Source organism: Hirsutella rhossiliensis (genome assembly GCF_020360975.1).
Source record: "Hirsutella rhossiliensis strain HR02 chromosome Unknown scaffold00003, whole genome shotgun sequence".
NCBI classification, from domain to species: Eukaryota; Fungi; Ascomycota; class Sordariomycetes; order Hypocreales; family Ophiocordycipitaceae; genus Hirsutella; species Hirsutella rhossiliensis.
The window spans coordinates 961,182-985,754 of NW_025408669.1; the positions used below are offsets into that span (position 1 = coordinate 961,182).

Consider the following 24,573-nt stretch of genomic DNA (forward strand, 5'->3'; position numbering starts at 1 on the left):
TCGAGTAAGTCGAGTAGAAACTTATCCACGCTGTTGTTATGGCGCAAGCGAGGTGGCATAGGACGTCATGCATGGAATCTAATACAGAGGTGGATGGATGTAGAATATTACAAGGCTGGATAATAGATCTTGGCGCAATCTCTCCGTCTTTCTCTGAGAGTCCGGAGGCACAGAGCAAATATTCCATGCTCACTGCACGTCTTGCACTTATAAATCGGCGGGCCATGATATGTTCAACCTGACCAAAGCCGTTGTGTTACGAACGAACAAACGGCTGTGAGATGCCGACAGAGCGGAAACGGGAGATCACTTTGGCTCATGTCACATCGCAAAATACAACATGATTGCTTGAACAGATTCAAAACACTTCATCAAGACATATTCGTAGAGCAGCCAGTCTTGCTGGCACCTTATGCGAGGCCAGACGGCGTCATGGTCGATGCACATCGATATCAACGATATCTTATCGTATAGATGGCCTCTCTGCTGAGAAGAGCTCTTCTCGGATGCCAACGTCTTGAACCAGCTATAGCTGCTAAATTCGACTTTGGGCTCAAATTGGTAGAGGCCGTTAATGCGTTTATTCGCTGCTTGCTAGGATACAGGGTGTTCTATATAAGGATGCCACCGTGGTTTACCAAGCCAGGCAAAATTCCAAGACTGTTAAAGGCTCTCTATGGACTATAAAGACCGCCCCATCTATAGCAGTGCACATTATAAAACCCTAAGGGACCTATAGTTTAAGATTATTCTGCAAGAGCTTTGCAGTGTGATCTATGAGGTGTTATCCTTTTCTATATAGATGATACTATTTAGGCTAATGGGGTCAGACTAGCAGATCGCAAAGGCATCTACTGCCGGCCTATAAGAGCAGTCTACCATGAGTGAGATAGGAGACCTAAAATGGTTCCTAGGGATTCATATCATACGCAATAGAGCCAATAGACTGATATAGCTGTGACGGAATTCCTACACCGATGAGGTTGCCAATAAGTTCCACGATACCAGACTTAACTCATGGCCTCCAGTTGAACCTGGTTCGTCACGATGACGTGGGCGAAGCTGTAATGCTAAGTCTTGTCCCGCTCATGTTCGGGGTCTGGGAAGTCAAGTTGTATGCTACACAACAAGAGACTTGGAAACCCCCTTTATTGCCCGCATTGCCAACGCTGTGCTGACGCCGCGATTGCCAATTTTCAGCTTCTTTGACGCATACTGATACAGCACCCCCATCTCCCACCCGCCATCCTCGCACTGCATGGCAAGCAACGCTTCGAGATCTGCTCGATCGGAAATGCCGAACTGATTACACGCAACCAACCGCATCGCTAGTGCGATGGGGTCACACGGTATTCCCACCCTTTCCTTGAGGCGCGGAACGAGCAAGACGGCTAATTCGTCGTGGAGACTTGGATGGCTGAATCGGATAAGGCGAAGAAACCGGGCAAAGAAGAAGAGGAACTCTTCCGGGCTCGGGTAAAAGGCAGTTCCGTAGATGTAAGCGCGGCGGACGAGGACCTTGCGGAGCCACTCAAGCGTACTGGGCAGTTCGTGCCCGCGCCCGTGCTGGAAGAAGAGACCCAGGACGTTGACGCATACCACGGGGTCGATGCGGTTCTTGAAAGAGCTGAAATATGTCTGGAGTCACCGTCAGCAAGGGCGTGTCGAGAGGGAGGGCCGCCAAGCGGAAACATCTTACGAGAGGGAGGCCATCCTCATTCACAAACTCTAGCATGCGGTTGATGGCCTCATGAATGACTTGATCCGGCTGCTTCAGGATTGTCAGAGCTAACGCAGTGGTGTCGAGGTCATTCGGGAAATCCGCTTGGGTGAGAATGGGTGGCCCGATGAAGTAGTTCCATGTAACTTCATGGGTGTCAATCTCCACCAGCCCACTGGCAAGTGCGCATTAGAATTGCACAGGCCGATAGATACCCAGCGGGAGGATACGTACGCATCTCCTGTGGCTTCGAGGATCATCAGCTGGGCAAAGTTCTCGTGGATCGTTACGCCATTGGTGCTGACTGAATCAAAAGTCTTCCGCCTCCGATATAAGAAATCTTTGGATCTCTGAATCGGATCAAAGAGCATGGCCTTCAGCGTCCGCCGCGTCTCTCTCACCCCGTCGAATTTGATCCCTTTCATCCCCAAAGACAGCGCGGTTACCACGTTGTCTACATCCCAGTCCACAAAGATCAACTCTTCTAGGGTCTGTCCAATGCAGTTGAAAATGTGATGGAAAAAGCGAAGCTCTGGCTTCCGCATGCCCATCTCCGACGAAGTGAAAATGTGGTCAAAGACGTTCCATTCCATAGGCAAGGCGAGAAGGGAGTCGAAATCTTCCTTGCCAATATTAGCAACTGCATAGACTCGCAGGCCACCTAGCGAGTTCTTTAGCTCCTTGAGGAAAGAGAGCAGAGAGGTGTTGATGGCGTATGTCGACTCGACCTGAGCAAAGGCCTCGTCTACGGAAGAGGTGAGCTGAAACTCAGTTTGGAGTCTCTGAAAATATTCCGACTTGGTCAGCTCGCCACGTTGGTATTGGGAAGTGGCAGAGCAGCAAATGATGGATTTGAAGGTGTTGACCGTGGTAGCGGTGAGGGCATTGAAAGAGGAGTCAAGAATGATGTTGCTTATCTCCACGAGGATGCCCGTACATGGTGGGGAAAATGGCGGGAACGACATTTTGACTCTCTGGCTATATGGACGAGGTAGGATGAGACGTGATAGCGAGGAGATGATCCAAGACCAAAAGATGTGATCTGTGGGGTCTTCACGGGGCATGCATGACATTTGGGAGAGGCCGAAATTTAGCTGACGCCCACAGCTAATTAATCTACATCATGTGTAGATAACCTAGGGTATTCTCACAAGTAAGACGCTGGACCCAAGGGGTATGAGCGCGTAGGGGGCGATGCACGCAATGATATCATAACGTGATTCGAGGTTTGCAGTTATAGCTCGGGATAGCGCCATTTGCATGAGCAAGGTTTTATATCACAAGGCAACCTTCCGGAGAACACGCTTCTGCCACATCAGATGGCAATGTCTGACCACCCACGGACAGCCCTGTGCTCTTTATCTGGTTGACCCCTTACCGAAGTTACCTGCCGCCAGAGGTTGGCATAGATGGCGGGACAGCCTGAATGACACATTATGTTCCTGCCCATGTGACCTCTCTTTTGTGACATAACAAACAAGCGCTTAGGCGGAAGATGAGAACACCGAATGGAGTCCAGGATGAACAGAAGCTTACTGTTGATTTGGTCACTGTGAAAGGCTGGCCCGGAGTTTATTCAACAAGCAGGTGCCTAGGTGTTGTCTATCTAGAGCTAAGGAGGAAAAGAAGCTGAACTCGAGGCGTAGCCTCGAGTGCGAGCTTATATTGCCCTTCTCGGAATGTTCTCGCAGCTTCTGGGTCCGCGGGCGGCCGGTGTTGCCACCGGGCACGACCCACCGGACCCGGTACAACCGGGTCCACCAGCCAGGCACAGCCCGTGACATTACCCCCTTGTCCCCTCCGACCAGGTCGGCGTCTGCGGGGTTCTTGCGTTCCTGCCAGCGTCTCGTACCTCTCCCTAGGGCCATCATTGGTCTTGATTGGCCCGTACTTGTCCTCGAATGCCTTCATCGCAATTGTTCCTTGCAACCACTCAACTGGCTCCCAAGTCGGCTCTGCGTAGCCCGTCCATCGCACTAGTGCTTGCCTGAATTCCCCTCGTCCGCGCTTCTTCCATCTCGCGCAGAGGATCTCGTCGACATCCCACAGATCCGTGCCGGACTCATCTTGTACCGGTGGTGGCTGTGCGTCATCTACCTTTGGCCAGGAGCCGGATCTTGATGCGCCCGCCGCAAAGGTCAACATGAAATCGCGGGTAAATTGAGCCACGAACATCGAGCTCAACAACGTGCGAACTAATTACCTTCGTGACTGTGTACTTGTGATGCAGCCAGTCGAGCTTCTTGCACGGTCGTGGCGATCTGTAGTTTGCCATCGAGAGCCACACCTTGTCACCAACTTCAAATCGCTCCGCAGGCTGTCGCTTTGCGTTGGCAGCCTCTTCTTGTTGTTGCTGTGAGGAGGCCATCACTGCTTGCATGTACTCATTGACCTCCTGCAGGCGACTGAGTAGGCTATCAGCTCTGCTTTCCTCTCTATGCCTCGGTGGCTCTTCCGATTCCTCGACGCTGATGGGATCGACGTGGTAACCATGCTCAGCGAAAAAGGGGCTGTCTTGGTCGCTGCGGATTCACGATTGTTGAGTGCCAGCTGCGCGGCAGGGAGCAGTTCTCCCCAGTCGTCCTGCACGTACGACACGTAGGCTCTCAGGTAGGCCTCGATCTCCTGGTTCATTCTCTCTGGCCCTCCGTCCGTCTGAGGATGATAGGCCGTGCTCAATTTCTGCGTGACACCTGCAAGACGGCAGAACCTCTTCCAGAACCTACTTAGCCAGTTGCTCCCGCGGTCGCTGACGATGGACCGTGGCATTCCGTGAAATCGGTAATGACACTGGAGAAAACGGTTTGCACACGGCTCAGCTTCCATGTTGTCCATCACCTCGAGGGTCACAGCCTTTGTCAGTCTGTCCACAATCACCCACAGGTACCTTGCCTTGCTCGGTCCAGTAGGCGGCAGATCTGTGATGAAGTCCATGGACAAATGGCTTCGGGGTCGATCTGGAATCGGCAGAGGCTTGAGAAATCCCTTTCGACTGGCGCCAGATGTGTGCTCTGCCGCAGGTGTCGCAATTGGCTACGTACCGGCGAACCAGCTGGGACTGCCCAGGCCAGTAGAATCGCCGAGCCACAATAGCCAGCGTACCTTCCCTGCCGGGATGACCGGTCGCAACAGAGTCATGCGACTGCTGCACAATGCGGGTTCTCAACTGGTCTTTCTCAGCTTCCTCCTGGTTACCCTCCTCTCCGGATCCACCCGGCACCCAAATACGGTCTCTGAATGTCAGCCTTTTGCCTGCGTCGATCGCACATTCTGAAATCTGGATCTTCAGGCCCAGCGAGGGCGGGAAGGCACGCTCGCGATCGCGGACTGCCTTATAGGCTGCCCGGAATATCGAGTCCTTCGCCACCGTTTCGTCCCAGAGTTGCTGCAGGTCCGCTACCTCGAAGACCTTCATCTTCGGCAGGGTGGATGCCTCTGAACAGTCAGAACTCATCGCGTTGATACATGCTCTTGTCGATGATGGAATGGCACTATCCGGTATCAACTGTATCATTCTTCCTTGTTCCCGCTCGTCGTCAATGCCCTGTGGCTTGTCTTGTTCACGGCGGGACAACGCATCAGGCACGACAGCCTCGCTTCCCGGTCGATACTCGAGCTTGAAGTCGAACTGGGACAATTCGGCTGCCCAACGGCTCTGCCGTTCCGTGAGCTTCTGGCGTGTCATGAAATACTCAGGTTGCGGTGATCGGTAAGGATTGTAAATGGGCCGCAGCTCCTAAGTTCGGCGTTCCAGTTGTCGAGACATCTCATGATGGCAAGCATCTCCTTGTCGTGAATGGGATAGTTGTACTCCGCTGGCGAAAGTCGCTTCGAGAAGAAGGCGCATGCGTGTCGACGTCCATCTGGGCCTTCCTGCGACAGGACGCCTCCCAATGCGTAGCCTGAGCAATCCGTCTCCAAAAAGGTCGGGAGGCTCGGGTCCCACTGCTTGAGCACCGGTGACTCGCAAAATCGTCGCTTCAGCTCCTGAAACGCCTCGTTCTCCGCTCGTCCCCAATGAAAGGCAGTTCCTTTCTTAAGCAGGGCATCCAGAGACTGCGTGATCTTGGCATAGTCGGGGATGAAGATCCGGTAATAGTTGGCGAAGCCCAGAAAGCTTCTGACACCCTTCACCGTGGTCGGGGCCTCCCATTCGCGGATGGCGCGCTGCTTTTCGGGGTCGCAGGCGATTCCTTTCCCTGCGTTGACGATGAACCCAAGGTATTTGACCTCTTGTACCGAAAACTCGCACTTCGCTGGGTCTAGGTGCAGCCCAGCGTCGGCGAGTGCTTGGAGAACTCGTCGCACCTTAGCCTCATGATCCGCCTTCGAACCGCTCGAGTAGATCAGTACATCATCCAGGTACGCTGTGACAAAGTCGTCCAGCCATTCGCGCAATACACTGTTCATGTATCGTTGGAATGATGCCGGGGCGCCGCTCAGGCCGAAAGGGCACACGAGCCACTCGTAGAGCCCAAACCTCGTGCGAAATGCAGTCTTTCCTCATGTCCCGGAGCCATGCGGATCTTATGGAAAGCGGCCACCACGTCCAACGGTGAACCACTTAGCCTTGGCCAGATTCTGCAGGGTCTCCGCGATGAGGGCAGTGGGTATCGGTCGCGCTTGGTGATTGCATTCAGCGCTCGGTAGTCGCAACAAAATCGCAGCCCTCCATTCGGCTTCCGCACGAACAGCACCGGCGCGGCAGCCGCTGAGCTACTCGCTCGGATGAATCCTCTGTCCAGCAGGTCTTTCAGGGTCTTTCGCAAGACCAACAGCTCTTCTCGTGACATGTTGTAGAGTGGGCCCCACGGAAGGGGTGGCTCGTTGCCGTTCTTGTCAGGCTGCAGGTTGACTTCATGATCCACACCCGGTCGATGTGGCGGCAGCTTCATTGCCTCTCCTGGTGAGAATAGGTCGCGGAATTCTTTCAGCACTTCTGCCGGGACCTTCTCGCTCGGATCGACTGGCGGCTTCGGCTGAAGCGCCTCTATATCCGACAAACTGATTGCATGAATCGAGATCGCGTTGCACTTCTTGCGTCTCTTTGCGCGTCGACACTCCGCCGTGAATACGGCTGCCGACACGAGTCTTGCGCTTCGAATCGCGCGTATCTTGGCGGGCTCTTCCTGCCCAATGAGGCGTATCGTCACACCTGCCCTCCCATGGTACATTCGCTGCTTGGCAGCATCGTACACGACGTGATTTCTCTCCATCCAAGGCCGGCCGAGGAACATGTCCTGGCCCAGGCTTGGGATCACGTATGCAAAGACACGTTCGTCAAATCCAGCTGTCTCGACCACAACAGCCACGCCCCTGGGGATATGACACTCTTCGCTGACTCTGAGAATCCCCCAATTTCTCGTGGTTTCGAGTCGACGAAGGGTATCCGCAGCTTCCGAACAAGGGCTTCGTCGATCACGGCATAGCAGTCACATCCACAGTCGACAAGGGCGCGTATTCGATAGCCTCGGTTTACCCGCGCGTTGACTAATACAGTCCGACTATTCATTCGTGGCTTGAACGCTTCCCAGTCCCGGATGTCTGCCTTTGCAGGCCCCGGCGCCCGCTTTCGCCCGGGGCTAGTCTTTTCCCGCCGACTCGTCCTCACTGGATGCTGCGGTTGATTCCGAATCATCTGCGGCATCGGGCTTCTTCATGCGCGCAGCTTTAGGTCGCTGTTGCTTCCCTTCGCCAGGAAAGACCACCTGGGCTGGGCAGTCCACGATAAGATGATCCGTCCGACCACAGCGATAGCAGCGGCGCTCATCCTTCGGCTTCTTATCGACATGTCGACGACCCTTCGACTCGTGGCCAATACGGTTGATGTCCGTCATCTTAACATCTCCGTCGGGGTCCTCCGGTTCCTCCTTGGGTCGTTGCCTTGGTAGCTGTTGAGGCGTCCGCTCAGTCGACGTCGGCTGCCTACCGGGTTTCAGTCTCTCCAATCTGCCCGCAATTTCCTGAACTCTCGCAAGCCATCCCTGGTAGTCGTCGGGTAGGACGGCTGTGACCAAACTCTCTTGGAGGCGTGCATTTATTGCGTTCTCTAGAAATACGATCTTTGCACTGTCCGGCCAGTCTGCTCCCCCGGCTTCAGCTAATGCCTGTTCGAATCGGGGAAGGAAGGACGCGAGAGGTTGGTCTTCGCGCTGCCGCATAGTTCTCAGCGTGGCAGCAGCGCGGGATTGGATGTTGCTGTCCTGGTAGGTTCGGTCGAGGTATCGCATGAACTCTTGGGGTCGTAGCTACCCCAGGGCCTCCGCGGCGTAAAGGTAGCGACCACTTGCTGTGGTCGCTCGTCCAAACATGAGTTGATGAGGTACCAAAGTTCGCGATTTCCACTGTAGTAGTGTGCATCAAGGTCCAGCTTGTCTCGCATCTGCCTGGCCCAGGCGGAGTAGCTCTTCCGTGAGCCGTCATACTTGGGTGGGTTGGGCAACGGTTTCCGCATTCCAGTACCGCAGGTTTTGGGAGGGCGTGCCCAAGCCAGGCGTGCTCTCGCCCAATCCTCGTGCCACTGGCGGCGATTGCAAGTCGGCGCTCTGCGGCTGCGCTCGCCCGAGTTGCTCCATCAGCAAGGAAAGTTGGTCCTGTAGAGGGCTGAGAGTCGCATTGACCGCTTCTTGAATGCGTTGGTCAATCCATTGCTGCTGGAGACTTGGGCTCTCACTCTGCTGGTCCATCCTGACGAGCAGTCTGCAGCTTGCGGTATTTAGAAGGAGCTCTAGATATGTGAAAGGCTGGCCCGGAGTTTATTCAACAAGCAGGTGCCTAGGTGTTGTCTATCTAGAGCTAAGGAGGAAAGAAGCTGAACTCGAGGCGTAGCCTCGAGTGCGAGCTTATATTGCCCTTCTCGGAATGTTCTCGCAGCTTCTGGGTCCGCGGAGCGGGGCCGGTGTTGCCACCGGAGCACGACCCACCGGACCCGGTACAACCGGGTCCACCAGCCGGGCACAGCCCGTGACAGGCACAAGCAGGATGAATTCCTTTCGGCAGAAAAATGCAGTCTCCGGCTAACCGGAATCAGGCAGGAGGTTCCCAAGCGCTTTCTGGAATTAAAACACCATGGCCGGATGAGGGGGGACCGATATCCCTGCTGGTCAAGGCGAGTGTTACCTTTTTCTATTATAGTATAATTATAGACGCAACTAATGTCGGCCCACCACTCCTCCAAAGGTCGACAGAGTCGCGTCGGCAAGTGCGGATAACCACTTCTAGGCGTAAGTCTGGCCGAGCAGGCCATCCCGTCGTCAATGGCCGAGTCAGACTACTTGGTAGGTTCCGATTTGGAGGCTGTAGCTTCCTATCCCGGTCTCTTGCCAACAAGAACCAAAGTCACGATCTACCTTGGGCGAGACGAAGACGCCGAAGATATTCCCACTTCCTAGATGAAGACAGGGCTGAGCCACAGGAGATCCGCGGACAAGGCAGATCTGGGAAGAACCGAGCGATCCGTAGACAGGGTGCATCGCAGAGAGCCCACTCACGTACGCTAGGTGAATGATCCAGTTCAACGACTGATTGTTTCCGCTGCAAGCCTGTACTCCTACGCCCTCTAAGTGGGACTGCAGGAGCCGAGCCGAGGAGCAGCATGTATCTAGTTTTCTCAAACATGTTAACGAAAAGGGGGAAGAGGTCGGGCTGAAAAGTCAGGAACATCAAAAAAGAATACGCACGTAAGGAGCATAAGCACAATTAATAGAGAGCTGAGAACGGGAGGCGATTGATTCAATTATTGTCTGTTGCGCGTAACCAGCTTGGCCGGGGTTATCACGGCGGGTGGACGCTAGATATGTATGAATTTACATACATTATAAGCCGGCATGAGTCAAGTTGACCCTTACATGTTTGTCAAAGTTTACTAGTGACTTGTATTTAATCAAGGGAAATTGGAAATCATAGCTACGTGGAGTTTGAAACCCCGTGTTTCACATCATTCTTCGTCGCCAGTTGACATTCGTACCATGCAAATGCTTCCTGTCTCCATTGATTAAGGTCGCCACTGACAAAAAGGCCGAGTCGGAGGAGAAGCCCGGCCCAGAGATCCCGGCCGGCAGCACCTTAAGCGCCGAGGTGCCCACCGCCGGTAACAAGCAGCCACCTACCAAGTCGGAACAGGCCGAGGAGCTGTCTTGCAACAACTACGTCGAGTTCTGCTCGCGCAAGTACAGCAACATCACTTCCGTGGGCACCCACAGTGCTGCCTTTACCACGCCCAGCAACCCATTCTCCAACCAGAACTTGGACGTCACGACGGCACTCAACGATGGCGCCAACTTGGTTCAGTTTCAAATACACATGAAAGACGGCGCCCCCGAGCTCTGCCACAACGAGTGCGGAATAGTTCCCGGCGTCTCAAACGACTTCGGTCCACTTGAGGACTGGATGCGCAACATTATGACGTGGATCAAGGAACACCCGCGCCATCATTTTCCTCGTCTCGGCGGCCGACCGGGAAAAGGACCCGTGGCTGCTTTCCGAGTTTGACTTCTTCTGGGAGACGCCCTTTAGCCCCACGGACTCGGGCTTCCCCTGCACGGTGCAGCGCCCAGCCAGCTTGACCTCTGACGATGCTCGGGGTCGGCCGTATATCCTAAACACCAGCCTAAATAGAGAAGGAAAGCCGGAAGACTTTCTGAGGCTTTTTAGCAAGTCTAGCGCCGGCCGTCTTAGAGGAGTCGAGCCCGCAATCCTCGATGGCCTCAAGGGTGGCCTTAGGATCCGAAAAAAAAGAAGTGGTTCTGATGTATCTGAATGTGTTTCTGTCTCGTTTGGACAGGATCATCATTCCCGACAAGGACAATATACAGCGGACCAATACAGAGAGCGGCGACGGCAGCTTAGGCCTGGCGGCCGACAAGTGTCGCAACGACTGGGGCCACTATCCAAAGAGTTTCCTCGTTGACTTCTATGAAGAGGGGGCCGGATCTGTCTTTAAGGCGGCGGCCAAGATCAACAACGTCGAGTATAAGCTCGACTGCTGCGGCAAGAATCGTTGGCTTCAGTTGTCCATAGGGTGTTTAACCCGGTTTCGATTATGGGGGGGAGTTGGAGTATAATAAGGAGTATAGTAAATAGGATTCGCTATGATTATGGAGCGATTCAAAGACAGTCGCGACGGCTTGTTCCCGCCTGGATTTGATAGTAGATGGGCCAATGTTCCCGTTGCCTCTTAAACAAATCTCCGCTTGATCAGGCTCAGCCGCTTAATAACTAGCAGTTCTCATCATTTATCCGCCTCCCCAAGGTCAAACAAGGCCAAAGTTAGCCAGCCACTTCTCTTGCATGATGGCGCCTCTTGGGGGTTGGGACGAAGTGGGCTAATTCCACATGTATTAGGCCTGACTAGCCCCCCCTTTCCCTACGAATTCGATCCAGTAAGTGGCCCTAATTCTAAACTCGGCCTCAGCTCTGATCGAGTATATCACGAACGGCTGCAAGTTTTACCGGGAAGAGCTACTGTTTAATGGGCAGCGACAACCCGGCGCAAGCGCAAGAACGAATAGCAAAGGCATGGCCCGCCCGTAACCTATACCTGCCATATGAGTGCTATGAAACTCTCTGCAAAGGATTTATTTGATCTTGATATGATTAAATTTTCGGGTACAATAGACTTGCCAACCACCACCAGCCTAGAGCCATCCTTCCTATCGTTAATATTACCTTAATAGGCTAGACGTGAGCAGACTGCGAGGTATCGGACTCATTCCCTCTTGACCATACATTGACGAGCTTATATATGTGTCAATATGTGTCATGGGTGTGAGAAGTAGTGTCAAGACACCAAACCACGAAGCGTACTCTCATACCTGGCCATGGGCCTCTGGTCTTGTCTTTTCCATTCAAACTTTGTACCAAAACTCTCCACTTCCTGAACAGCTGTAGCCGTCGTAAAATTTGGCTGGCCGGTCTTGGGGCCATGAGGGACCAGCAATGGGCGGCTCTCGTGGGAGGCGAAGAGAGGTAAGCGGACTCCACGCCCATCTTTCGCCTCCAGGGTAAAGTCGTCGAAGTGTTTGGGTTTGAGCATGTGCTTCCCGTAGCTCTCTGCCTCTGTCAAGGCCGGAAACCTAATCCCTGGGAACGCCCATTTCGACGCCACACGGACATAGATCGAGCGCCGTGAGGCGCATGCCGTTGGCTGCTCCACCGAGCAGGCCTTTCAGATCAACCGTCATCATCCCTTCAAGGGAAACGTCGATGATTCGATATATCCAAACTCCAAAGGGTTCTGGGAACCCCCACGGCAACGTGCCAATGATGGTCGTTACTGCTACCTGCAACAATAGCGGTGGACAGCCAGTGTCCATCACCAACCTGTTTGCCTACAGAGAGCGACTGGAACAAAGTATGAAGGTTGGGGGAGAACAGAACCGGAGAGTGAAAAGGGACAGTGGGCGAATTTGGCTATTTTGTGGGCATGAGGCTGGTTCAAACTTCCAAGGGCTTGCACGACTCCGCCAGCGCGCTTAATTATGCACAAACACCAACCAGAGCTCGCCCAGAGAGCGGAGTGCACTCAAACTGGCCAACAGCCGGGCGTTTCGGATCAGGGATACATATTGGGGCTGGTCGGCCCGGAGCAGACCGCTATGCCACGTCAGTCCTGCATCGTTACGGCCGGTGTGGAGCGCGCGGGGCGTCGCATCGGCTGAGCGCCCGCTGAACCGGGTTGTAGAAGCAGGGCGGCGACACGGCTGTCCGTTGATTGATGCCCGTTGATGTCCGTTGATGCCCGTTGTCTGGGAAGGGACAGTTTGTAGGTTATGTATTATGTAAGCCATGCAGTCCGGCCCGTTGGCGCCAAGACAGCTCGGCGAACTACCCGCACGCTGACCGACCCAACCAATCAACATCGGGCTGCCCAGAATAGTAGCAGGCATTTCGACTCAAATAATAGCTTCTCGGCCAGCAGGCCATTCCATCAACCAGCCTGGGCGCCCATGACCCTCCCTGCCCGCCATGAGCGGCCGTGTTACCAAGGCGCGTGCCCGCCGCTCTTGCGGGAAACCATCCACGGCCTTGCAAGAGAAGCTGCTGGACGCTGCTGCAGACAAGGTGCGGCAGGTATGCAGTCTCCGCCGAAGCAGACGATGGCTGACCCGTCAGGTACAGAGCTTCCGCGAGAGCACTCCCCAGTAAACCGAGGCCGAGGCCGAGACGCGACACCCGTGCAGACGGCCAAGAGGCAACTCGACGCGACATCCGAGAGCCAAGCGTTGCCCGCCAAGAGAGCCCGGCTGACGCCGACGGAGGACACGGAACGTCTCGAGAAACAGAGCAAGCGGCCAAGGTATGAGAGCGCCCCTTCACCCAGGCCACCGACTAATAGGAGACGGCTCTGCAGCAGCCGAAGCCGTCCTTGGTCGGACAAGTCTCTCCGGCCACGCGGTTGTGGAAACGGCACATCGGCAGCGACGACGACACTCAACACCAACTAAAGCGGGCGCGGTTGACGCGCAAAAACTTGACCCTGTTCGACACGATGGGGAGGAACAAGGCATCTAATCATGTGGCTCCCTCCGACTCCGTCGTCGACTCGTCGACAAAAACCACCTCGACAACGACGTCTGGTTTCGCCATCCAAGCCTACGAAAACGGCATTCTTGAACCAGGATACTCCAAGCCCCCCACCAACCTCAGGGATATCCGCAAACGACTCGCCCAACGCCGCGGAACAGCTTCGCCCACCGAGTCGGTGTACGAGGACTACGTCGACAGGGTGCAAGGAGCCGGCAACGAAGCGACCATGGTTTTCGAGGTGGGCGCCAAGCTGTTGAAGGGGTATCCCAAAGGTTACAAACGGGTCTTCAATCGGACCTTCACGCGCTTTCCCAAGGATGCGGGCTTCAATAACGGCCTGTCTGCTCCTCGGCCCGACTTCATCGAGGGTCTTGAGATGGGAGAATTTCGCCCCCTCCCAGTCCACAAGCATGTCGACGGGGCTGCTCTTTATCAGGACGACCCCCGTTCCGTGGTATTGCCCCATTTGGCCGGGGAGTGGAAGGGGCGCGGAAAGTATATGGACCAAGCGAGGCTACAGAGCGCCTATGACGGAGCCGCCCTTGTGTATGCGCAGAACCAGGCCCTTTGCTACGCGGGGAAGTCTGGCCCCCTTGGCCATGCCGAGGTCACGACTTTCACCACCGACGGCACCAACCTCAACTTCTATGCACATTATGCTGCTCCGTCCGAGGACGGCACGCTTGAATACCACCAGTATCAGTATGCCTCGGCAAACGTCAAGGACACCCACCAAGGGCACAAAGATGGCAGAAGAGGGCTTAGGAACCAACAGGACCATGCGAGGGACCAGTCATACGCCCTGAGGGACCAGCTGAAGGAGCACTGGAAGAAGCGTCGCAACGCCCTCCAACCCATCGCCAAGGAGGGTCCTCTACCCGTGTCGGACAAGGAGCCGTCGGTTGCGACGAATGTATACCGAGATGACGACGAAGACGGTGCCGGCTACGAGGTGGTCGAGCAACCCTATCAGCCCACGCCCCCGGCGTCGTTCAAGCTAGAACGCCAGCTCAACCATGGCAAAGCGCCAAGTTCTCACTCTGCATCGTCGAGGTCGCTACCACCTGCGAATGACTGCGATGGCGGCAGCAGTGTCCAAAAACGAAAGGCTTCGTTGTCGCAGGCATCCTCTCGCGAGTCCCCCAGACAAAGGAGCAAGGGAGAAGGCTGATGGTAGCATCACTTGGCAGGGGGGTGGTTGATGCTGAGGTTGTTTGCTCGGGTCCACGCACGCCTTGGCGCGGGCAGGGAGCAGTAGCACGGACGACCTTGACACTGGCACAAGCATAAGACACACCAACGTCACGATTCCGGAACGTAGGCCACACTGCCACAGGCCACATTGACAACCCCCAGGGGTTTCGTTGCCGTGGCATCTGATCGAGCATGTTTGATAGGCGGGCATGGGTCGTTATCCATTCAAGCTGTTACCCATAACTGACTTACGTATGTGGACACGATCTGGATGGCGTCCCAAATGGGCGAGCATGAGTTGCTACCACTAACGGATTCATGTGGGCAGAGACACCAAGTCACCACTCCCCACCTTGGTAGGATAGCACAATAGTTTGCGATAGCTCGTTCTTCTGGAGATATTGTCTTATATCTAAGACCTCAGCTAGGAGTAACAGGTCAAAAATTTCTGGTACCCTGCAGTTGTGCTGGGCAAAAACCGCATTCGTCCGAGCCTGTGCCTTGACGCCGTAATATCAGGCCCCAAATCGACCAAAAGCTCAGACATCCACAACGTGGGCAAGACCCTAAAGGCTTCCCGATTTTGGACGACACTTGCGCGCCGCAATATGCTGTAGTCGGGTAGTTAGGCGAACGAGCTCAAGTAGTGAAGGGGCCCCCTCGCTAGCCCACGAACTTCAAGAACGCCAACACTTGCACCAAAATGCCGCCATCAGAAGATTCCTCAAATTCCACCGAAAGCTTTTACACGATTGCGGAAGGTTGGGAGAAGTATAGAGAAAATATATGGACATGGTGCGACTATAAAGCAGCCCAAACCAACCATGAGGCAGAAGCCTAGCTTGGCATTACATCTCCACACTTGGCATTACATCTTCACATCTTTCTTCGCCTTTCTCTTAAGTACTACTTCCGCTGCCTCGACTTTCAACATGAAGTTCTCGACCGCAATGTTTTCGTTTTTGCTGTACTAGCCGCAGCCAGTTCGCCGGCAAGGGTTCTTCGCCGAAAGCTTCCAAGTTCTTGCCAGGCACATTGCATATACTGCTCTGCGGAAGACCTTATCGAGTCTATCGCAGGACGCAATAGATGCACTGGAAACTATAACCCGAGACGTCTTATCGACGGAGCACGCGTACGCACCTTTGCCTTCGAGCAGTCTAATAACTGAAGGCGGTAGCACCAACGTGGTCGATTCCCAGGCACCCACAAGTGCCGCAGTCGATGGCAGGAATGAAAATGACTCCAACGAGTCTGTTCGCCCCCCTGACTTTAACGGCAAAAACGCCTTCGCCGATGTGCTTGGAGATGATTCGGATGGCGCAACGATACTCGAATCGGGCAGAAGTCCGATTCTAACGAGCCTGTTCGCCCTTCCGACGACAAGGACAAGGATGGGTTTTTCTGATAACTAAGAAGTTGCTAGAACGAGGTTCTCGTCAGAACCTAATTAGGAAAGTTGCAGTCAAATGCAATGCAACGATTAGTAAGGGTGCATAACAGCCGTTTAGGCTCTTGAAGATGTGTATTTCGTGCCTGTGTGCCTTTTGTGCATGTGCTGTGCCTCTCTTGTATAAGGGGCTGTAATCTCTGCAGAGATCCCAGTCCTACACGTGACTTGATTCCTGTATTGCATCATTGCAAGTGTCTCCTGCATGTAATCCCTGTACCCATTTACTGTAGAAGTCCAGTCCTAGCAGACTGTTTCTCTTAAAACCATAAAACTTATGAAACGGCAAACTTGCAGTCCATGAGGGCTCTGCACAGCTCAGCGGCCATTTGCTTGGCCGCGGCTTCGCCATCGCCGCGGTCCTCCCAGGTAATCTGCGTCACCTCTGCGTCGCCGGCCTCGGACGGAGCGCGGAGGTGGAGGACGTAGATCTCAGCGCCGGTCCAGCTGCGGCAGAGACGGAAGAGGAGGTTGCCGTCGGCGTCCGGGCCGTCGGCGTAGCAGAACCACTTGTCCTCCATCTCGCGGGGGATGAGGCCGCGCATGAGCTTGGCAAGGTCCGAGGCAGGGAGGGCGACGTGCCAGGGGGCGCTGGCGGGCTTTTGCATGGGCGTGCGCTTCCAGCTGTCAGCCGTGGCCCGGGGGGTGGTTAATGGAGCGTCCATTTGAACTTGGTTGGTGGGAGATATTGATTCTGCCGCCGGCGATGGTTGAGACGAGGTCCTCTTACTGTATCCGTACTTGGTACCTTTCCTGGAGCTGCCACGTGGGCTTCGGGGCTTGCCGTTTCAGTCCTCGGCGCCAGCCAATAAGAGGTGGGCAGCAGCCAATAAGCGAGGGCGAGTGTCGTATAGTACGTACCGGTACGCTAGGTACGTACCTAGTCCTTGGGGGCTCTCGGTACAGTACCGTAGAGTACTCCGTGCAGTACGGGGTACCTGCATGTCTACGTCATTTGCAACTTTGCTGAGGGCTCCAGTCGACCCTGATCAGGCTCGTGGACAAAGGACAGATTGAGGTGACATGTGTGAGTTGCCGTCTGACGGGATTGCCGGTCTCGTATGTTTCTCTTTGCTCAATCATTGACGGCCGCCAATCAGCTGCCAACAAACCAGGAATTGCCGAACCGCCGCGGCAGTGTGTTGGGAGCCAAGTTCCTCTTCATATGCGACCCCCGAGGCATGAGATCAAGACGTGAACGTGAACCACTCACTCTCACCCCCCAAACCTCGTGGAGGCACGACTCTGGGGGAATGAATATATGCAAAAGACCATCTTGCGTTTCCCAGACTGTAGCAATAGTTAGGTGCACCTGATAAAGCGCCTCTGGCAAAAAACGATTGATCTCTCGCCGTCATTTGCAACTTTGCTGAGGGCGCGGAACAGCGTACGACTCCAAGGTCCTCTTCAGCCCTCGGCATGAAAGATATCGCGAACAGCTTCAGGTCACGAGCAGGCGGGGCGGTACGTACCTACTATCAGCACGCGCCACAATCCCAGCCACAAGTTCCCGCTCTGCTCGGCTTACGGAGAACGAGTAACTTACGGATACGTAGAGGAACTCTCGTATTCGGACCCACCTTGTACCTTGTACCGACAACGGCCGCGCGGGCAACAAAACAAAGCAGCTCGGTTTCATCCGCACCGCGAAACGACAGCACACACAGCCGGCCGGGGAGGAAGCGATGCCTCCGACGACAGGCTCGCTCTCTGCTTGAACTCCAGAATATCGGCACAGCCGCCGCCCAGCCACCGCCCAGCCGCCGCCCGGCATGTACAGAAACAGAGATGGCCGCCCGCGAGGCGCCGGAATCCTCAGCGCCCTGCAGGCCACCGAGATGGTCGATTCGAGGTCGAAGCTCCCCGCAGGTCTGTGGCTCCCGGTCCAGCCGCCGACGCTTGTGCTGACGCCGGCCATCTTGCAGAGATCCTCGTCGCCATCCTTGACTACTTGCCTGTTGCCGACCAGCTGCGGGTGGCGCGCACCTCTCGGCGGCTGCAGGAGATGGTCTACGACGACACGAGGTGGGTGTCACGCCTCAAGAGCATGGGCTGCTGGGACGAGCGCGAGGCCCGCCGCCGCTTCGAGGAGTCCGTCAGACGCAGGCGAGAGGCGGCAGAGCGAGCCGTCGGCCAGGCCAACGGGGCCTTGGCCAAGGATGCAGCCGCCACCCTCTTCGACGCCTCGGTCGAGGAGCAGAGACGCAAGCGCCCGACCTCGGAGCTGCGCGACGGCTTCGAGACCATGAGCCTGAGCGGCACCCCCGCCAAAGTCCTGGCCCAAGACGCCGACTCCTACCTCGATGTCTTCCGGGGCGTGAGAAGCGTCAGGGGAGGCGCAAGGCAGGAATACGGCAAAGTGTACGGGGCACTGGCCCCTTTCTACTTTGACGTGGTCAGGGCCAAGAGCCACGCGGATCCCATCATCTTCAAGGCCTTTCGCGATCCCGAGCGACAGGCCCGCATGCTCGCCAACCTGCGCCGGTTTGCCAGGAGCGACTGGTCGGCCGGCTGCATCGATCGCGAACAGAGGCTCGACTCCATGATGAGCATATTTGAAGCCGCCGTCGTGCGCGAGTTTGACCAAGGCTACGAGCTTTGGGACGTCGACGGCAACATGAAGCGCTACGCCCACGTCTTGCACACCCTCAACGGCGCTCGCGGTGCCATCGACATCTTCATCCAGAAGCACCCCATCTTCGACGATCGCGACCTGGCACCCAACCCCGTGGATTGCATCAACCAGGGGACCAACGACGAGGTCTCCCTCGAGCCGTCGCGCCGGTTCTTCGGGGCCCTGCTGGCCAAGGTCAACGACCAAGCCGGCGTCGTCGAGCGCATTTTCCCCGACCCGGCGGCTGTCTTTTGGGAGTTTGTCCAAAAAGTCACGGGCGACCTTGTCATGGAATACACGACGCCGCTCTTTGACGAGTGCCATGAGCGGAGCATCATCGCGTACCTGAGAGCCGTGTCGGGCGTCTTTGAGCAGACGACGCGCCTCTTCCAGTCACTGATGCCTCCGCAGACAACCCCCGAGGACCTTGCGGCCAAGGCCAAGGAGCTTTTGATGCGCGTATTCGAGCCGCACCTGGATCTGTATCTCCAGGAGGAGCTCGACTTCTTCACCAAGAATGCCGAGCTCGAGGTGTCGCAGTGGGAGAAGAAGCTGTCGGAGCAGGACCTGTCTCTCGAGTCGTTTTACATGTCCAACATCAACCGCTCGGCGGAGAAGAAGGACTTTTTGAGCTCCTTCAAAAAGGTCGTCATGATGCCCGTCTCGGTCCTGCCCAGCTTCCCCATGGGCTCGTCCCAAACGACAGCCAAGTCGGCGGCTGCATCTTCGGCCACGGCCAGCGCCGCCGGGTCTCGGTCGTCGACTCCCATGCCGCTCCGGCCCGAGACGCCGGGCGTGGGCGGGAGAGCCAACCCGCTGCCCGGCAAGGCGCCGACGGACGAGCTGGCGGCCAAGGCGGCCATCGTGGCCTCCAAGCTCGAGGGCATCAAGTCGCTCTGCAGCATCGAGGTGGCGCTGACGCTGGTGCACATGGCCAAGACGAGCCTCGGGCGCGCGGCCGTCCTCATCCCGCTGGGGGGCCAGGTCGGCGGCGAGGCGCGGGAGCAGTGCGCCAACATGTTTGTGGTGCTGCTGCGCATCCTGGGCCAGCGGCACGTCAAGAGCGGCTTCGACACGGCCGTCGGCCACCTGTCGCACTACAACCCGCGCGACGTGAGCAACCACGACCAAAAGGGGGTGGCGCCGCTGGTGACGTTTATCGAGCTGGTCAACGTGGGCGACCTCATCTCGCAGATGATTGACGTCTTTTACGAGCAGCAGCTGGTGGGGCCCAAGGTGGCGGACAAGAACGACTTTCTCGACCCGGCGGGCCTGGCCAAGAAGAAGTTTGAGCAGATGCTCGACGAGAGCGTGGCGGCGGGCCTCAACAAGGGCATCGACGTGCTCATGGACGAGGTCGAGTACCTGCACGGGACGACGCAGCTGCCGACAGACTACAACCCGCCCGCGACGGCGACAATGGCCACGGCGTCGACGACGTCGTTGGGCGAAAAGGCGACGGCAGCGGCGGCGGCACCGTCCTCGGAGCCGGACATTGGGCCCACGGCGACGGCGCGGCGCATCGTGGAGCTCGTGTCGCAGCACACCGGGATGCTGGTGGGCACGACGGACAAGGCCATGCTCGACGTCTTCAACGGCGAGGTCGGCCAGCGGCTCTTCACGGCCATCTGCAAGCACCTGAAGCGGCAGCGTGTCAGCACCGAGGGCGCCGTCAAGCTCATTGCCGACATGAACCTGTACGCCGACTACGTGCGCGGGCTGCGCAACCCGGACCTGCTGGCCTACTTTGCCGCCCTGCGCGAGCTCAGCCAGATCTTCCTCGTCGACGCCGCCCACGCGCGCGACCTGGCCGCCGTCATTGCCGACGCGGACCGCTTCGGCGGCGTCTTTCGCGCCGAGGAGGTGTACGAGTATGCGCAGCGCAGGGCGGATTGGTACCACGTGCGGCGCAGCGTGGAGAGGGCCATGTATGGCATGGAGTGTTGTGTCATGTAAGGGGGGCAGACACGCGGTGTATGTGAGAGAAAGAGACGGTATCGGAAAAGGGGAAAGACGGTGGAAAGGGGGGGCATCTATTTCCAAGGGGCCTCGAATCATACATATTTTATTCAAGGAGTCATTACTACCATGTACTCGGAAAATAGAGCAAGGGATGATGAATGGACAAGCTATGGATCCAAGGCCCGGGTTCAAATGTCCCTCGGCAGCCATGGTGCATATACACCGTCCACCTAGCCTCTTGCATGCTTCGCCGCTCATGTCCCCTGGCTGTCTCGTCTCTCTCCGTAACGCCGTCCGCCACGCCGTCAATGACGGATATGTGCCACCAATCCCCACACATGCATGTAAACTCTTGTCTCTACTGCATCTTCTCCCTGTGTCCTGTACGCCATGCCGTTTATCGTGAAATGGAAATGAAAACGAACCGCCAGCTCATCCCCCAAAGTCGAGCCTGCGCGCTACCTTGGCCCCCCGGTTCTCCTCGTCCCCTCCCCCAACGACGCCGGGCCGCTTCTTGAGGTCGGCGGCCACCTTTTCCGGCGCGCCGTCGTGCTTGCGCGGCAGGTCCTCGTTGGGGGTGGGCTTGGGGTCCGAGTGCCACCAGGCGTGGCGCAGCATGTCGCGGGCCGAGATGCGGCGCTTGGGGTCGAGGGCGAGGGTGCGCATCAGCAGGTCGACGCCGTCCGGGCCGACGGTGCCGAAGCGCATCTCGTACCAGTCGCGGCCACGGACGGGGTGCTGGGCGGGCACCGTGTACTCGGGCAGGCCGGTGACGCCGGGCCAGTTGTCGTCGTTGGGGGTGCCGACGGCCTCGCAGATGAGCTTGACCTGGTCGAGCTCGTTTGCGCCGGGCAGGTAGGGGGCGCGCATGACGAGCTCGGCGAAGACGGTGCCGACGGACCAGACGTCGACGGCGCCGCCGTAGTGGCGGGCGCCGAAGAGCAGCTCGGGCGGGCGGTACCAGCGGGTGATGACGTTTGCCGTCATGTTCTGGTGCGGGTCGGCGAAGCTGCGGGCGAGGCCAAAGTCGGCGAGCTTGACGTCGCCGTCGGCGGCGATGAGCAGATTGTTGGGCTTGATGTCGCGGTGCAGGACAAAGTTTTCGTGGCAGAACCAGACGGCGCGCGTCAGCATGCCCATCCAGGCCTTGATGTCGGCGGCGCCGTAGCGCACGCGGTCCGTGTCGCGGATGAGCATCTCGAGGTCGCCGAGCGGCAGATACTCGAGGACGAGGTTGAGGTTCTGGTCCTTGGAGGAGAAGACGGAGAGGAGCGAGATGATGTTGGGGTGGTGCAGCTCCTGGAGGTGCTTGAGCTCGCGGACGGCGTCGGGGGCCATGCCCTCGGTGTATTCCTTCTGCACCTTGATCTTCTTGATGGCGACAAGCGTCGACGGTCGGGCGCGGAGGTGGCCGAGGAAGACGATGGCGTATGTTCCCTCACCGAGTTTCTTGCCTGCGCAGACGTAAGGCGCCCAGCCGCGGACAAGAGCAAGACGACTCACCCTTTGCGTACTTGCGCTTCTCCTCCTCGTTCATGAGCTCGGCAAAATCGAGCGACGGGGGCGCCGAGGCGGTCGCCGGGGTGGGCGCCGGCCGTGGGGTGCCATTGGACGACGTCTGGCCCGAGGCGGTGTTTTTCAGGGGCGAGGAGACGGACCGTGGGAGGTCTTGGGAGACGGCGTTGGCGGTGGCGACGACGACGGGGGAGACGGCCATGGTGGCGGTTGCGAGGGAGTGGGAGTCGGGAGTGCTGGCAGCGGAAGCCGCCGCAGCGTCTTTTGATCGGTCGCGGCGCCAGAGAGGAGGTTATCGAGGTTCGGGAACACGGCTTCCAGGCGGCGGCGGGGCGAGAGTGAATGTCTTTCTTGGGGCGCCAAGGCAGTCGAAGCAGAGTGAGAAGGCATCATGATGTCTTGCCTTTTCTCATCGGCCCCGTCGACTGCTGGGGAAAAGACGGGCCGAAGGGGGCAAGGGGGGGAAGCATTGGATCATAGGGTAACCTTGAAGTGTCACTGGTACATACGGCCATATCTACAAGAGTAACCGGATCCCGTCTGATCTCCGTTAGTGAAACTTGTAAGAGGCAGATTAGTAGTTGGGTCGGTGACGACCAGCGAACACCGGCTGCTGTATGTTTTTTTGTCTCTCTGTGTTTTTTTTTAAACTGATTTTCTATCGATGTATTATATCCTTTATAAAGGGTGTTTTGAGGTACGTAGGCGATCTGTCTGGCTGCAGAACGGTAGGTAGAGGTACTTACTGACGTGAAAGGGTATCATTTTTTATTTCGCTAATGCGAGGGCTCCTCCCGTTGCGGAGAGCCCAAGCATCAACCAGGAAACAAGCCTGGAGTCCCTGGACCTGCCTGGCCTCGAGCGCTCACCAAATATGCACCTGTTGTTGACTGCTGCTTATTTTGCCGGGCGCCAGGAAAGCATCAACAATCGTGCCTGCTCGACTGACGATCTAGATGACAAGGGCAACACAGTCTACCCTCACAAAGACCATTGCTGGCATACAAATCGTGCAACTATTCCTCTCCGGCGTCCGCAGAAGCTTGAGCAGTCCGGCATCTGTCTTTTCCCAGCTCGAGACGACAGCACACCAAGGGCGGGACTGCAGTCTACATCTTGTGTGCTGTATGTGTTGACGATTTTACGACGTGGAGCTTCGAGTTTCCGACTGTCGCCGAGCGATGGCCATGGTGTATGGAGAACTGCAACTCTGTTATCAGCCGTCTTGCCCCCGGTTGCGCTCTCCCAGATCCTCGAACCCTGAGGATGTAAGCCTGGCTTTATGCGCACATGCTTGTGTCTGTGACGAGAGACCACCCCTGGCACGTTACCGACAGCCCTGCAATGGAGACATTGGAGAAAGACCACAGTATGCCTGGCTATTTACCAAGGAGGCAATTTAGAGAAATATGCGGACCAGAAGCCTCAAATAGGTTCTTGGAATCACTTGACAAAACGCTTGTCACATTCATCGACCAACATTGAGACTACCTGGTTCAGTCTGTAGATCTTCCGTGCGGCTTCCTCGGACAGTTCGGCCAGCTCGTGAACGTTCTCGGCGAGAACTCCCTGCCCAGAAAACTCAGTGACGCGGCCCGGGCGAGCCCATGTCCGCAGAGAACCTGATTTACCAAGCTGGGCAGCTTTGGGAGTTTGTTACATCCGGTATCGCATAACTTACTGCATTGCACATCTGATCAGAATAGGGGTCGCGTTTTCCAGTCTTTGGCAGATGCCTAATTCCGCTTACACCACAAAATAGGCGAGGAACACTCTGAATGTACAATAACAGCCAGGGGGCGTGACGATAGGAAACGGTCAGGAAGGGAGGGATTCAATCGGTGTGGAAAGCTAACGAATTGGTCTCCTTGGTAGCTACGGAGAAACACACAGAAGACCCCTGCACCTCTTGCATTGTCGGCATGTCAGCCAGTGTCAGGCATTCCACCTGCCCGTTGCATTCCGCCCGGTGCCCCCCGTCCATTCACAGGACACAAGTTGAGCTTGTCAATGTCGACTCCTTGGAGCAGTCGTGACTAAGTTCTGGTCAGCATCCATCACGAAACATTCATTCGCTTACGGGGAAAACGTACATTGATGGCAATAATGTTCCCAGCTGGGTGAATCCCGAGGAAGTCGATGCCGACGCTCGTGCCGCACACGCCGCAGAACTTGTGATCCCAAGTCTTTGACGCGAAACGATAGTTCCTGAGCGCATCCCATCCGTGGGTGTACTCGATCTGATCCCGGAAAGCGTAGATCAATAGGTAGCCGTTCTTTACGCAGATCGAACAGTTGCACTTGAGGACCGGCGCGGGCTTCGGGGCGGACGATTCCAGAGGCTCGTGCAAGATCTTGAATGAGGTGGCTCCGCAGTGGCAGCTGCACGGGTACCAAACATTGTCTGGATTCTCGGGCGACGCGAGCAAGTCTGCAAAGTTGGGCTCCGACATGGCGGCCCAGATCTGCTGCGGTCCAGCTGGTATCGGAGGAGCCGTCAAAAAGGCCCACCAGGTTATGAAGAAAAAGGAGAGGCGGACGAGCTTGGTAGTCAACGGGATGATGACCTGGAATGCTGTGCTTATTTATTCG

The 24,573-nt window shown here is 56.5% G+C and overlaps 8 protein-coding genes across 8 annotated transcripts; 3 read left to right on the forward strand and 5 right to left on the reverse strand.

Annotated features, from left to right (window-relative positions):
* Window positions 1-1,119: 1,119 nt before the first annotated feature.
* Window positions 1,120-2,685, reverse strand: HRG_02841 (HAD-like protein; the record flags this gene model as incomplete). Its single annotated transcript, XM_044861312.1, has 4 exons — window positions 1,120-1,302; window positions 1,360-1,638; window positions 1,700-1,895; window positions 1,955-2,685. 4 exons carry the CDS (start codon window positions 2,683-2,685, stop codon window positions 1,120-1,122), a joined length of 1,389 nt encoding a protein of 462 aa, XP_044722338.1.
* An 818-nt stretch (window positions 2,686-3,503) lies between these two features.
* HRG_02842 (integrase core domain-containing protein) lies at window positions 3,504-6,513 on the reverse strand (the record flags this gene model as incomplete). Its single annotated transcript, XM_044861313.1, has 10 exons — window positions 3,504-3,555; window positions 3,612-3,817; window positions 3,864-4,242; window positions 4,314-4,712; window positions 4,762-4,862; window positions 4,941-5,155; window positions 5,413-6,087; window positions 6,201-6,342; window positions 6,409-6,436; window positions 6,497-6,513. The coding sequence occupies 10 exons, from the start codon at window positions 6,511-6,513 to the stop codon at window positions 3,504-3,506; spliced, it is 2,214 nt and encodes a 737-aa protein (XP_044722339.1).
* Window positions 6,514-8,976: 2,463 nt separating this feature from the next.
* Window positions 8,977-10,782, forward strand: HRG_02843 (uncharacterized protein; the record flags this gene model as incomplete). The annotated part of the gene is made up of 4 exons (XM_044861314.1): window positions 8,977-8,997; window positions 9,674-10,056; window positions 10,136-10,345; window positions 10,503-10,782. The coding sequence occupies 4 exons, from the start codon at window positions 8,977-8,979 to the stop codon at window positions 10,780-10,782; spliced, it is 894 nt and encodes a 297-aa protein (XP_044722340.1).
* A 1,903-nt stretch (window positions 10,783-12,685) lies between these two features.
* On the forward strand, window positions 12,686-14,417 carry HRG_02844 (uncharacterized protein; the record flags this gene model as incomplete). The annotated part of the gene is made up of 2 exons (XM_044861315.1): window positions 12,686-12,790; window positions 13,056-14,417. 2 exons carry the CDS (start codon window positions 12,686-12,688, stop codon window positions 14,415-14,417), a joined length of 1,467 nt encoding a protein of 488 aa, XP_044722341.1.
* Window positions 14,418-16,165: 1,748 nt separating this feature from the next.
* HRG_02845 (uncharacterized protein) lies at window positions 16,166-16,498 on the reverse strand (the record flags this gene model as incomplete). The annotated part of the gene is made up of 1 exon (XM_044861316.1): window positions 16,166-16,498. One exon carries the CDS (start codon window positions 16,496-16,498, stop codon window positions 16,166-16,168), a length of 333 nt encoding a protein of 110 aa, XP_044722342.1.
* A 1,164-nt stretch (window positions 16,499-17,662) lies between these two features.
* Window positions 17,663-20,460, forward strand: HRG_02846 (exocyst complex component sec10 domain-containing protein; the record flags this gene model as incomplete). Its single annotated transcript, XM_044861317.1, has 2 exons — window positions 17,663-17,759; window positions 17,816-20,460. 2 exons carry the CDS (start codon window positions 17,663-17,665, stop codon window positions 20,458-20,460), a joined length of 2,742 nt encoding a protein of 913 aa, XP_044722343.1.
* Window positions 20,461-20,898: 438 nt separating this feature from the next.
* Window positions 20,899-22,183, reverse strand: HRG_02847 (kinase; the record flags this gene model as incomplete). Its single annotated transcript, XM_044861318.1, has 2 exons — window positions 20,899-21,920; window positions 21,970-22,183. 2 exons carry the CDS (start codon window positions 22,181-22,183, stop codon window positions 20,899-20,901), a joined length of 1,236 nt encoding a protein of 411 aa, XP_044722344.1.
* Window positions 22,184-23,424: 1,241 nt separating this feature from the next.
* HRG_02848 (uncharacterized protein) lies at window positions 23,425-24,434 on the reverse strand (the record flags this gene model as incomplete). The annotated part of the gene is made up of 2 exons (XM_044861319.1): window positions 23,425-23,550; window positions 24,075-24,434. 2 exons carry the CDS (start codon window positions 24,432-24,434, stop codon window positions 23,425-23,427), a joined length of 486 nt encoding a protein of 161 aa, XP_044722345.1.
* Between the last annotated feature and the right edge of the window lie 139 nt (window positions 24,435-24,573).